Raw genomic sequence first — 13,145 nt, 5'->3', positions numbered from 1 at the left:
GTTGGAAGCTGAGAATCGCTGGCTTCCTTGGTGAGTTTGCACTGAGCTTATCTCATGTTTTCTCTTAGCAAGTATTTCTTTGGTGGGAAATTAAACCAGATATGATGGTCAGGGCTTTCTATGAAACTCTTTAAGAATCTTGAGATCAGCTGCTTTTATGAAAATCTAGACACGCTGGGAATGGGAGAGGAAGATACTTAACCCTTTTAAGCCCTAGGAGTGATCAGCAGCACATTTCTCCTTGTTACTATCAATGCCTCAGAGCAAGAGAAAAAGCTTCTTGTCCACCTGTTATGATGGAATCCATCAGGACCAGGTTGTTCAAAGCCGGGTTAAGATAACCCAGGGTTAGTACGAAATTTGAATTCAAATGTGAAAGCTTAAAAAGCAAATTCAGTTTAATTCTTTTGGTCTACAATTTGACTATTCGCTACTCTAAAAAGAATAGAGAAAATTTTCTGAGAAAATGCTTTTGATGAAAAGAAAAAGAGACCCGGTTTAAAATTTAACCCTGGGTTAGCGCTTACCGGCCTTCGAACAACTCGGCCCAGGAAATTGAGTAATTTCAATTTATATCCCTTGAAAAATGTGAAGAAGAATGCAATACAATTAAAATTATTTTGGTACAAGGTTTTCGTACACTGAATTTTAAAACTACTCAATTTCCTGATGGATTCCGTCTTAATTTGGTTGTACGAAACCCAAGGGCTCTTGTCCAAAACGTTTTGCTCCAAACTCGAAACTCAAAAACAATCGGGTATATATTTCTCTGCTTATTAGCTCGTACAAAACAAATGACATGGCTGTGCAATGGTGAAGTTTTGAAGGTGATATTTAACCTTATTTTGTAAAGCAAGAGGTTTGCTTTTGAAGTCAATTTTCAACTGTTTCTGTATTTTTAAAATAAATTTAAATTTTTGTCCCACAAACAAGTTGTAGAATTTTTTTGTGAAAAAATTTGTGGCCCTTCCACTTCCTGGAATGGATTAATGCATCACCCTTCCAAACACAAACATCTGCCCCCCCCCCCCCACCTATCCAAGACAAAAATGACCCGAAGTGAAAATAACAAACTGGAAGTGTTACTCATATAACTGCATTCATCTGCGCACAAAGTAGTTGATTGCGTGGCATGTGATTTTACGGTGAGAACTTGAAAATGGGCAAGGATGTACGAGGAATAGAAGGAGGGAAATGTGCTTGTAGTGAATGCGAGGATTTCATGAGGTCAGATGGAGCAACTTGTGGCTATTGTGGCCGTTTGCCGACTCACCATTTTAAAAAGGATGCCTGCTACTCCTCTGACTCTGTTGGTGACACATAGGCTGCGGGAACAAGTGAAAGCGCAAGTCCAGAGAAGTGGAAAGATGAAGACCTAGGGTGGTTCCCGAACCCAACACTGTGTGAAATGAGTTGTGTCATGGTCCCGATATTAGTCGATACGAACCCGTATTCTTGAGAAAAATGGAAGTATGGAGAGGTGTCGGATTCCGGACATGCAGCGTATACATTGAGTATCAGGACCCGTATTTTTCCTGAATCGAACTTTTTCCGCGGCATGGAATATCCGATATCAGGACACGTCATTGAAACGCGGCGTGTCAAGACCTGTAAACGTCCTTATTTTTCTAGATTTGCCGAGAATCATGGAGTGCCGTTGATGAACGGCACAATTTTTGCCTTTCATTTTCACTAAAATTCCACGCTACGGATTGTGTTATCTTAATTTATACTCCAAACGTTCACGACACGTAAAGATTCTATTCTGTAGAGTGCGATGAAATTCCACGATACGTGAAGTTTCGAGTGTTTTCACTTCCCCGAAATTCCATGGTACGTGAAATACCAGGGACTCAAACACCACTGGAATTCCACGGTTCATGAAATTACCGATGTTGAAATCGTGGCAAAACTCCCTGACACGCGAAAATTGCAACACGTTTATTGTACTAAATTCGACGATACTTTCAATTTCCATGCATGAAATTGAAAAAAGTGATACCGCCTTTTTACGTCATTGATACCTCACAATATGTTTCCTACCGAGTTTTTACTGAATCAGCAATCAGCCTGGTCAGCACTTCATTGCATTTCAGGGACTTATTTCTCTGTTGCAACTCTGTTGCAGTATTATACTGAAAATGATTTTTAACAGTTCCGACCATTCTACGATTTTTATCACCGCCCAGTCTTATTCACTTTAACTAATTGCCCAACGCATGAGGGAAAAACACAGGTTTAAATCGCGTAACATCATTTATTTTAAAGTTCAAATACAGGAACAAAGTTTGATAATTCTGACAGGAAAACGTGCAAAGTTGTGTCAGTTGATAAACCTAACTCTAAAAAGTGTTCGGACATGTTGACAATTCATTCAAAGAAATATACAAGGTACAGTTGCAAGGTTGATTGGAATATTCAGAATGAGTGATTTCAAAACATTTCAGTTTTTTCTAAAAAAAAGTTTTGCAAAAATTAAAACAGAATTAAAGTGAAGATATTAAATTTAATCAAACAATGGCAACAACTAGAGGGTAATCCATCCATTCTCCATCCTATGTTCATCATCACTGCCACTCCTTAAAGTAAAGGAGAATGTGGGGAGAGAGGCTGCAGTGGAGGAGGATGTACTGGTGTGACAACTAGCTCCCCTGCTAATCAACGACAATGACCACGCATGTGAACTAAAGGGTGGTTGGCTTGTAGGTGGATCTCCTTGAACTCTGGCGTTTGGAAGAATTAATCAAGGAGCTGGCATCTAGCTGCTGCAGGGTCTCCTTAACCATCTGTTCGCACCTTCATCTGTTTTACTAAAATCTGCAAAGCACAGCCATTGAAAAAAGTGAGCAATAACCACAAATTAGTGCCCAAAATAGTGGCCAAGGTAGTTTATTTTTGTACATGTGTATGAACCTCATTACCACCCATGCTTATAATAACATCATCAACAACAACAATAATAATAATGATACCTGTAATAATAATATTGTGATGTTAAGGATAATAAGACTTTCAAATTTCTGTCAGATTTCTGTATATAAACAGAAAGGAAACTGGATCACAATCGCCTTGACATCATGTGTGTGGAAAACAGAACAAAAATTGCCTCATCACTGATATTGCATGTCCTTGTGACAAAAGGGTGGACATCGAACACAAGATCAACAACAAGTATAGTCAACAAGACTTAGTATCTTCATGTGGCATGAAGATACTACTTGTGGAAGATGAAGATGAAGTTGTGGAAGATGAAGATGAAGATGAAGATGAAGTTGTGGAAGATGAAGATGATGATGCCCCTTTTGTTTTGGAGCACTGGGTACTATTCTGAAGACCTGAAGGTTTAACTGAAAAAACATAAATAATTCTGGGATAGAGTTGGCACTGCACTTCAAAGAACAGTCTTGCTGAGATCAGCAAGAATCCTCCTAAGTGTCCTTGAAGTTTAAGGTAGCTTGTTGCCACCTAATAAATTCAGTGGGTTTGAAATTTCTAGCATTGACATACCTGCTGTGAAGCATGCACAAAAATAAATCGGGAATTGAAGGAAAAAGACAGGTGATTGTCCTCAATAACATTAATATATAGATTTAGCCAAGCCTAAAAGCGGAGCTGCCGATTTCATTACAATAATAATAACGATAATAATGATGATGATGAAGATCGTTTTATTCACACTGGTACACAATACGATATAACCTCGTTGCAAATACTGATACCCCCCAGTCGGTATCGGGATGTAGTCTAGCCTACGTGTAGCCGCAACCCACTCCCGACAAAGAAAGAAGAGGAGTCAAAGAAAACTACGAAAAAAGTACAACGCAGTTAGATAAAAGAGCAGGAAAGAAAAAGGTCTTAAAAGTTGAAACTAAAACTAAAACTCTATAACTTAAAAACAGCACAAGAAAAGATTAACTTATCCAAGGTGAATTCACACAACAAAGTTATATATGGTATAATAAATACATTAATTTCATATACTGGAAATGCAGAATGAAGAAATAAATTCAGGGAAGATCACCACAGTTATCAATGCAACTTTGGCACTGTACCTAACGTACCTAACCATTCATATAGTCATTCTCCAATTTCCACAGCAGCTGGTCAATTAGCCTGGCAATTCCTCAGAGATTGTGGTGGGAAACAGTTAGATGTCATGTGACCTCGAAGTAACTAATGAGAATGGTGCTGGGAAATATTTAGATTCTTGGAAAACAAAATTAACTGTTTCCCATGGGCCAAGTCTTTAAGTGATTTGTGATGTTAATATTTTAAAAAATTTATAGCTGCATGGAAATTCATTAAACCTCCCTGGAATGTCAGTTGTTGGTCATTCACGGGTAATAGTGCACTGTTACCCCCTGATGTGAATGATTTTTGCGATGTTGCCTGCTTAGAGAATACTGGCACCAAAAAGTTTCATTGTTAGATGTCAAGTGACATTGAAATAACCAATGAGTGTGCACATGGTTGGAAAGAAATTTCCAGCTATAATAACAATGTTTCTTAATATATCATTGTTGTTGGAGGGAAAAAGGAATAGACTGGATTCAAGTAAATAAAATTTTGGCATTAGCTACAACGTAAAAACAACCTAAAAGCTTTTATTTTAGCTGATTCCCATATTCACTAATTTGGGAAAGTGCAGGTTCTTGCAGGTTTCTGTACTACAGTGGAACCCCGCCTTAAGACCACCTCGTTATTACGGCCATATTCTTTCAAACCAGACGTAAAAACCATTGAGTCATTTTATTATTTTGAAGACCCCGTTAATGCGACCACCTCGTTATTACGACCAGGATTTTATGGCCCAACGGTGGTCGCATTAACGGGGTTCCACTGTATTGTAGTTCATTTAGTTTAGTTGTTCTCAAATGTCCCCCTATCTTACTTACTATATTTATTTGTCTTGTCATCCTACTCTTAAATAAGACAAGTTGCTGGACAAAAAAGAGGGTTCCCGGTCCCCCGAGGCATTTTTGAAGATCTTTACAAGATCTCGCCCCGTATTAGCCGCTCAAAAGGGCGGGGGTATCATGTTTTGCAAACTCATAGTCCACACCAACTACCCTTGCTCTAGCAATTAGGTGGTCATCTTCTAAGTGGCTACTATTATTTACTTCTGGAAGAGGTTGCTGTGATTCCTGCACGTTGCTTGCTCCCTCAATTGGGCCATTTTCTACTGCAGGAGTGTGTCGTTCCAACTCTTCTCCTAGTAAATGAATTATTTGTATTAACCAACTACACAATTCATATAAGCTATGGGGCTAGTGGATTCTATTTTTTATCTTGCCTGAGGGATAATAGAGTTGTGATTCTTGGGCTAACAGATGCAAGCTACAGTCTTCCCGAAGGACAAGCACAAAACTGACCTCCTTTTCTTCGCACCCTAGTACTGCATGCTTGTATAACTGTACAAGAATTACTATTATAAAGCTGTATCTGTGGAAGCGTTCTCAAAACCTGATTTCAAATAGAAAATACACAATATTTCTACTTTTGAAACTTCAGATAATACAACAACCTTGACAATCATTTTCTAAGTGCTGATATTTCATAAATCAGTCATCAAATATAATGGGAGTGACCCAACCAATGAACTCACTATTATAATCCAAAAAATAATTATCTCTATGAGAATTCAATGTATTTTAACTTTGTTCTAGTCAAAGTAATACAACCCTAAGGTAAGTTTTCCCATAATAATAATGCACGATCAAATACAAACAGAACAAAAATCCTACAATCCAGTCATGGAGAATTAAGTACAGACATGATGACTTGTCATGTTTACCACAACAACAACACTTATATTACACGACAACAGGTCTAATCAATGAATTATACAGTGTTTTTGTTACAAATAAATATGATGAATTCTGGGACTCACCTTGTGAGAAATCATGAGTCCCAGTCCAGAACCAATGAGTCCCAGTTAAAAAAAATGAGTCCAAAATGGAAAATGTTTGGGCCTTTATGTACCAGCCGCAGACAGTTAATCTGAAGACACACTCCAAAACTCTGTATTATAGTATACTGAAATTAAAATATAGTTCTTCTATTTTAAAGCAGAAGTCAACAAAGGCTAAAACAAATATGCATCACTAAACAACAACCATAACTGCCACAGAAATTACACGTACGGGATATTTCTACAAATACACACGTTCAGATCGATATATCCATGAATTATTTTATGTCTTTGGCGATTTTTATGCATCAGGAACATAGATAGAATGCAGAGGTAACAAAATCACTGATTATATAGCTGCTCTTTTGAGTCCATGTAAAAAATATATATATGAAAGTTTTAACATTCTTATTTGTTACACACACACGCCCACCCACACCTTTATTTATTTCAAAATCTTGGTTACAAAAATGAAAACAAAACAACCCACAATGAATAAATAAATAAAAATAATCAGGTAAATTCATAAAATAAAATATTGAGAAAAAAAAGTGTTACAAGAAAAAGGAAAGATTACTTAGGTAAGACAACAGAGCATAATTAATTACACCAAAAAGGGGGAAGTTTTAAAAGTATACATGCTTCCCACCAGCAAATTGTGGCACTTAATTAGTTCTGATAAATTTCTATTGTTTATTAGCCCAATCACAGTTTTTCATTCTCTGATAAATTTGCATTATATTTCTTTCTTTTTGCATTATGTTTCCTTGTTTTTGCATTGTGTTTACTAAAAAGTACACTGCTCTAAGCCAATCAAATTCACAGAGAAATTTTTTCATGTATATTATTAACTTTCATAATAAAATACCATCTACCATAAACAACTACCGGTATATCAGTACCTGCTGAATGACTTTGCTCTTGTTCACCTGGCAGAGAGCTTTCCATGCTACATTCAAGTTGGAGGACTTCACTTTCATGTTCTTCTATGGCTAAGAAGATAAGATATAATCTTAATAAGTTGGGCAAGCAGATTGTGACACCTGAGGCTGATTGGTTCTTATATATTTCTATTGTTCAGTGTTATCCAGAAGTTTTAGAGTAGCCAGCTCCCAAAGCAAAGAAACTGGTGCCTGACACCAAGCACTGATAAAGCGAGAGTACTGTATCTAAGGGAGGGGTTTGGGGGCATTAAGCCCAGAGATCTGAGAAGTTTTGCTCGTGATTTACAAGCTTTTCCAGAGTTCTCCCAAGAACCAAGTGAGTTATCATGCTGGTAAATCCATAGAAAATGTGGTCTTTTACTTTTATAAAATAACTTTAAAGCATGTTTCAGTTTACTATGAGATTACCAGCACAATAAACTATTGGTTTTTAACCAATCAGAATGCATGTACTATCTTAGTAATTTTATAATTAAAAATATTATCTGGCAATGTCTCATCAAAAATCATTCAGTAAATATATCGATAATACCATTAGCAAAAGGCAAATTGTCATACACCAAAGAGCTTTTTGTACGACAAGTTATTGTTTTTGTTTCTTTTAGGACCTTCTGAAAAATTCAAGATAAAAGGTACAGACAGTTTTTTTTTACTGTTTTGAGTCATAAGAGTAGCCAGCGAAACCACCAGTCGCCTGCGCTTCTGGAGAACACTGATTGTTCACAGGTTTTCATTCTCTGAGAAATTTGCACTTTATTTCCTTATTTTTGCATTATGTTTCCTTGTTTCTTTTACTGTGTTTACTAAAAACTGCACTGCTCTAAGCCAATCTCATTAAAGAAATTTTTCCATGTATATTATTAAGTTTTATAATAAATACCATCTACCATGAACTATATCAGTACCTGCTGATTGACTTTGCTCTTGTTCACCAAGCAGAGAGCATTCCATGCTACATTCAACCTGGAGGACCTGACTTTCATGTTCCTCCATGGCTAAGAAGATAAACAAGCAGATTGTGACACCTGAGGCTCATTGGTTCTTATATATTTCTATTGTTCAGTGTTCTCCAGAAGTTTTAGAGTAGCCAGCTCCCAATGAAAAGTAACTGGTGCCTGACACCAAGTGCTGGTAAAGCGAGAGTACCGTATCTAAGGGGGGGTTTGGGGGCATGAGGCCCAGAGATCTGAGTAGTTAAGCTGGTGGTTTACAAGCTTTTCCACTCTTCTCCCAACATCCCAAGTGGGTTATCACACCAGCAAACCTTTAGAAAATGTGGTCTTTTACTTTTATAAAATAACCTTAAAGCATGTTTCAGTTTTCTATGATTTTACCGGAACAATAAACTATTGGTTTTTAACCAATCAGACAGAATGCACGTACTATCTTAGTTATTTTATAATTAACAATTATTCCACGAGGGCACGTTGGATATGAGATGGTAAATAGCCAACGAGACGCATAACGCCGAGTTGGCAATAATCATCTCATCCAACAAGCGCAAGTGGAATAATTATTTTATTAAAAACGCCCACAAAATCCCTTTGAATCTTGTTAGAACAAACCAGAAAAGACAAGGGAGTTCCGCTATTCACATGTCACATGTCTATCAGAACTGTCAACGCGTGAACCGGCTCGCCTGGACTGGATGAATGAAAAATCAAAACATTGTAAAGATGAACACTTTTAAAAACTCATCGAGATTCTAGGATTTTACACAGCGGGACAGCTAAAAAAACCTGGCAGATAATGTGAAGAAAAATAATTCTTAACAGCCATCAAAATTACTGTGAATTTGGATTTTTGGAGCAGTTACAAAAGTAAGAACAACGGAGAAAAACTATTACCTTGGTCGCTTGTTGTGGCGTTGTTTGAAGCAACAAGCTGGTTTTGCTGAACAAGAAAAGAAGCTTTACTGACACCTCGATTGCTGTAGTGAATGGCTGCATAGCCTGTATTCTGGTTGCTTGTGATTTATATTCTTCATGTCGGATAAACAAGCCACAGTTATCTATCGGCAAGTGCCTCAGCGAGTGGCTTCGCAACCATGAATAAACAACACCTGTCTTCTTTTGTAGCTGTTCAAGGCACTTTAGTTCCATGTATTTTCATGTGTTTTTCGATAAACTTTCAAACAAGCTCTTGTGGCTTTTTTGTTTGTTTGTTATTTTCCCGATGAAATTGCATGTTCTAGTATTCTAACAAATGAATTAACACGATTTGCTTCGGGTGCTGTTTTATCCTTCGCGGAAAAAAATGGAACTTACGAAAAATTCAAGATAAAAGTTACAGACAGTTTTTTTTTATGTTTTGACTCATAAGAGTAGCTGGCACTTTGGAAAAGAGTTCCCAGTGATACTGCCAGTTGCCCGCGCTTCTGGAGAACACTGATTGTTTATTAGCCAATCACAGGTTTTCATTCTCTGAGAAATTTGCACTTTATTTCCTTATTTTTGCATTATGTTTCCTTGTTTTTGTACTGTGTTTACTAAAGACTGCACTGCTCTAAGCCAATCTGATTCAAGAAATTTTTTTCCTTGTATATTATTAAGTTTTATTGGAAAATTCATTACCTGACGAGGGAATTCCACGTTAAATTGCACACGAAAACCGATATCGGTTTTCAAGTGCAATTTAACGTGGAATTCATGAGTCAGGTAATGGATTTTCCTTGAATTGCATAATCAAATAAAAATCAGAAAAAAAAAGAAAACACCAATAATATTGTTTGTTTTTATCCTGGGCGCGCGCCCCAGAAAGCTATTTCAAAGTCAAATGTCAAACCTGTCATTGTGTTAGCGAATAGGAAGCAAGGTCAGTCATACACGTTTGAACCTTTGACAACTTTTTTTGTACCTTGTGCTTGTTTTTACATTTGTTTTCAAACTTTTTTACACATGAACAAGCTTCACACTACTTGTAAGGATAAATAGAGGTATTTCACTGAATTTACAAGCCGGTTATCTATAACATCCTTTTTCAAATTGGTCATTTGCTCGCGAAGGAAAATAATTTACACCTTTTACCTCTTCGGTAGCAAAACTGAAAGAAATGAAGTGTCCAAGGCAAAGCACTGAAAGTTTAACGTTGCGATTGATATAAGGTAAGTACCTTGAAATGTTTTTAAAATGCTGTTCAAGTTCAGCTCTGTTTTGTACTTTTCTAAGTACCACGATTCAGGATGAATGCAAGTGGCGCACTCTTTTTCATGTTTTCAGGGACAATGTGATCTTTGAAGGTATTCATTTCTTCTTCTGTATATGTGACAATTGACCCTGGCACTTCCTCCATTGTCGCTTCTCGGTTTTGTTTGTTTGAATTTGGCTTGCCATTTTCTGGGCTGTGTTCACAGGATTTTCTTGTTTTCTCATTGTCACTAGCGAAAGGGGTTTTTTATACCTCTCCAAGAATTTGTAGTTTAGTTCAAAACAAGGAAGAACCTCCGGATCACTTTAAAAAATGCTTTTGTTTGTTTTTAACTATTTATTTATTTAGTCACTCACAAAACCTTATACAACATAAACAAAGGGGGGTAATTAAATTATAAAATTAATGTGACAAGGAAGTCTAACGAAGCTTGAAGCTTATATTAATAGGCTTCCTTCAACTACCTAGAGAACTAAATTCATGGCTGAGTACAGAGTGAGCAAGATCAGAAAATTAAGCGACAGATCGGCTATCAGTGAGATAACTCTTTAAATTTTTTTAACAACAAATGTAGAAGGAGAGCTAATTAGTGAAACAGGCAACGAATTCCAGATTTTAGGTCCTCAGTAAAGGATGCTGAATTGCTTTATATTTGATCTACAAAAATGAGGTCTATACTGAGAGGCCAGTTGAATTTTGGTATTGATGGACTTGATTACTACTTAAGAACAAGTCACGAAAGCTACTAGGCAAAAGATTATGGTGATAAGAATACATAAAAGTAGTGACAGAAAATGAATTAATACTAAATATGTCAAGGACTTTAAGCTGGCTAAACAAAGGGGTGGTATTTGCTAGATAGTGAGCTTTTGTTATGAGCCGCGCTAGACGCTTTTGCAAAAGGTAAATACAGTTTAGGTTGGAACAGTAGGTGGAGGACCAGGCGACATTACAGTATGTTAAGAAAGGATATACAAAAGGTGACAATGATTTTGAAAACATTTTAAAATGACATTGTAGAAAACCTTTTTTGCAGTTGTTGTGTTACAATATTTGACGATAGTTGTTACGTAGATGCCAAAAAACATCCCTTAGCCTCATTTTCAACTCGCAATTCCACACTGAATACCTCTCTTCGTTAACCAATCAGAATGCGTGATTTTACTCAATTATGCAATTCTATAATAAATACCATCTACCATGAACTATATCAGTACCTGCTGAGTGACTTTGCTCTTGTTCACCAAGCAGAGAGCATTCCATGCTACATTCAACCTGGAGGACCTGACTTTCATGTTCTTCCATGGCTAAGAAGATAAGATAAAATCTTTAGTTGGGCAAGAATTTTCCCTCACCCCTTCATACACCTATTGTTCAAAGAAAACATGTCAGAACAATACTGAGCCAAAAGTTGTGATTTCTGGTTTAACTCTTATGGGGAATTGTTTTTAAGAATAAACGAGCTGAGCTTGACAATATTCCTGGAAATATTGTTTACTACACTGTACCCTCCAATGAATGAACAACTTGATAACCACACTCAAAACTGGTTTATAATATTTCCCCATCTCTCAACACAAGGAGTTTTTGAGCATTTATGATCACATAATTCTTGTCTTAATTTGGCTATTACTGCAAAGTACAATGTCTTCAATACAGTAAAAACCTAGCTGTGACTAAGAACCTGGTTTTTAGGAACCTGTTAGGCTAAACTTGCCAGTTATAATTAGGCCCCCTCTATACAAGAACCTGTTTAGCCCAATATTTGACACACATCTTTATTTTCTCAGATCTATAAAAAAAATTCTATACACCTGGAAAATATTCAGGTGAACCTCTTTGGGAGACATAAGCCACAATGTTTTTTTCCTTCAGAAAATAAGAACCTTTTCATTTTAGAAAAATAGACAAATTTTTTGCCAATAACTATTTTTGTAAGAACGTACCTGTTAATGCAATGGGAAAATCCAGGTTCTTACCCACGAGTTTTTACTGTCTTTTGACCGGTCCGAGCTAAAATTTGTTTGGCAGGTAATAATTTATTTTGACCGGTTAGTAACTAGACATGACCGAGCTAAAATTTGTTTGGCAGGTAATAATTTATTTTGACCGGTTAGTAACTAGACATGACCGAGCTTAAATTTGTTTGGCCTGTCAACATTCAAAAATAATTTCTAACCCTGGCTGCCCTCCTTATTTACATAGATCTCCATATATATTCTTAAACACTCGAAGATAGGTATCTACAAAATGGAAAAGCCTAGATTTATAGTAAAATAATAAAAGTTATTTCAATTACAAGAGGGAGAATAGATCCTTCAAATTCTGTTTACCCTGAATAAAACAAATAGAGGTAAGCTCGAACAATCTGCACCAAAACGCTCTTTCAACAGACATTGAAAATCTTCAAATTCAAGGTGCTCTCTGCTCTCTTTTGAGAAAACATAACAACGCTTTCACAGACCGTATAATTTACAATCCTCTAACACTGAATCATTTTAACTTGTCACAGAGGCCAGAGTCGCCTAAAATTTACATAAGGAGTTATCATTTATTCAGCGATGCATCGGACACATGGCAATGGTTATAATTTTCGATAAAATTTCATTAATACAAGTTAAGATTACCTTATTTTCCGCGCCAGAAACAACGAAAATACACCGAGGAGCACGAATTATAAGGTTACTCTATAATTTTATCTTGGACGCGACTGTCTGTGAAATTTCAATCATATCGTTTCTCTTCAACGAACTTGGAGGACACAGGTCAACTTCAATGGATGATAAAAGGTATCAACTCTAGACTGCGTGACAACAAATGACGTGTGGTGATTGGTCCAAAAAAACTGATGCAATTACAAAGAGGTTATTGATTAACAAACAAAACAAAAGCTACCTCTGTTTTCGTAAAATCCCCGATTCATATAACAGAAAGCTAACCTCGGCAAAAATTCGCTCACCTTCTCCTCCTTCTCGTTCGTTTTCGTTTAGACGACGCCTGTTTTCCCTTGCTGTCTCTCGCTCCCTTCGTCGCCGCTCGTCGCTTATTAGGCGTCTATTTTCTCTTGCTCTCTCTCGTTCATTCTCCAGTTGTTCGTCAGTAAAATTTTGCCTCCTTTCTCTGTTTCTCTCTTGCTCTCTCTC

At 36.7% G+C, this 13,145-nt stretch overlaps 1 protein-coding gene and 1 long non-coding RNA gene across 2 annotated transcripts in view; both read right to left on the bottom strand.

Moving 5' to 3' along the window:
* Window positions 1-2,498: 2,498 nt before the first annotated feature.
* LOC140929565 (uncharacterized) overlaps window positions 2,499-13,145 on the bottom strand; it is a 16,621-nt gene continuing 5,974 nt past the window's right edge. Inside the window, exon 3 of the long non-coding RNA XR_012164743.1 lies at window positions 2,499-2,817. This is a non-coding gene — a long non-coding RNA (uncharacterized lncRNA). The remainder of the gene's footprint in view (window positions 2,818-13,145) is intronic.
* LOC140930865 (uncharacterized) lies at window positions 3,649-13,085 on the bottom strand. Its single transcript, XM_073380577.1, has 5 exons — window positions 12,962-13,085; window positions 11,220-11,309; window positions 7,761-7,850; window positions 6,814-6,903; window positions 3,649-5,212 (listed from the first exon to the last, which is right to left on the bottom strand). The coding sequence occupies exons 2-5, from the start codon at window positions 11,305-11,307 to the stop codon at window positions 5,010-5,012; spliced, it is 471 nt and encodes a 156-aa protein (XP_073236678.1). The 5' UTR covers window positions 11,308-11,309; window positions 12,962-13,085; the 3' UTR covers window positions 3,649-5,009.

This window comes from Porites lutea, chromosome 3 (genome assembly GCF_958299795.1).
Source record: "Porites lutea chromosome 3, jaPorLute2.1, whole genome shotgun sequence".
Lineage (NCBI taxonomy): Eukaryota > Metazoa > Cnidaria > Anthozoa > Scleractinia > Poritidae > Porites > Porites lutea.
Note: the sequence above shows the minus strand (reverse complement) of the source record. Positions and strands in the feature narration are given on the sequence as shown.

What these genes read in the sequence shown, in the direction of transcription:
- LOC140930865 (XM_073380577.1), bottom strand. Translation starts at nt 11,307, where the DNA reads ATGGAAGAACATGAAAGTCAGGTCCTCCAGGTTGAATGTAGCATGGAA. An exon ending in AGAGCAAAGTCACTCAGCAG is followed by an intron (nt 7,851 to 11,219) that starts GTACTGATATAG and finishes TTATCTTCTTAG; the next exon opens with CCATGGAGGAACATGAAAGT. An exon ending in AGAGCAAAGTCAATCAGCAG is followed by an intron (nt 6,904 to 7,760) that starts GTACTGATATAG and finishes TTATCTTCTTAG; the next exon opens with CCATAGAAGAACATGAAAGT.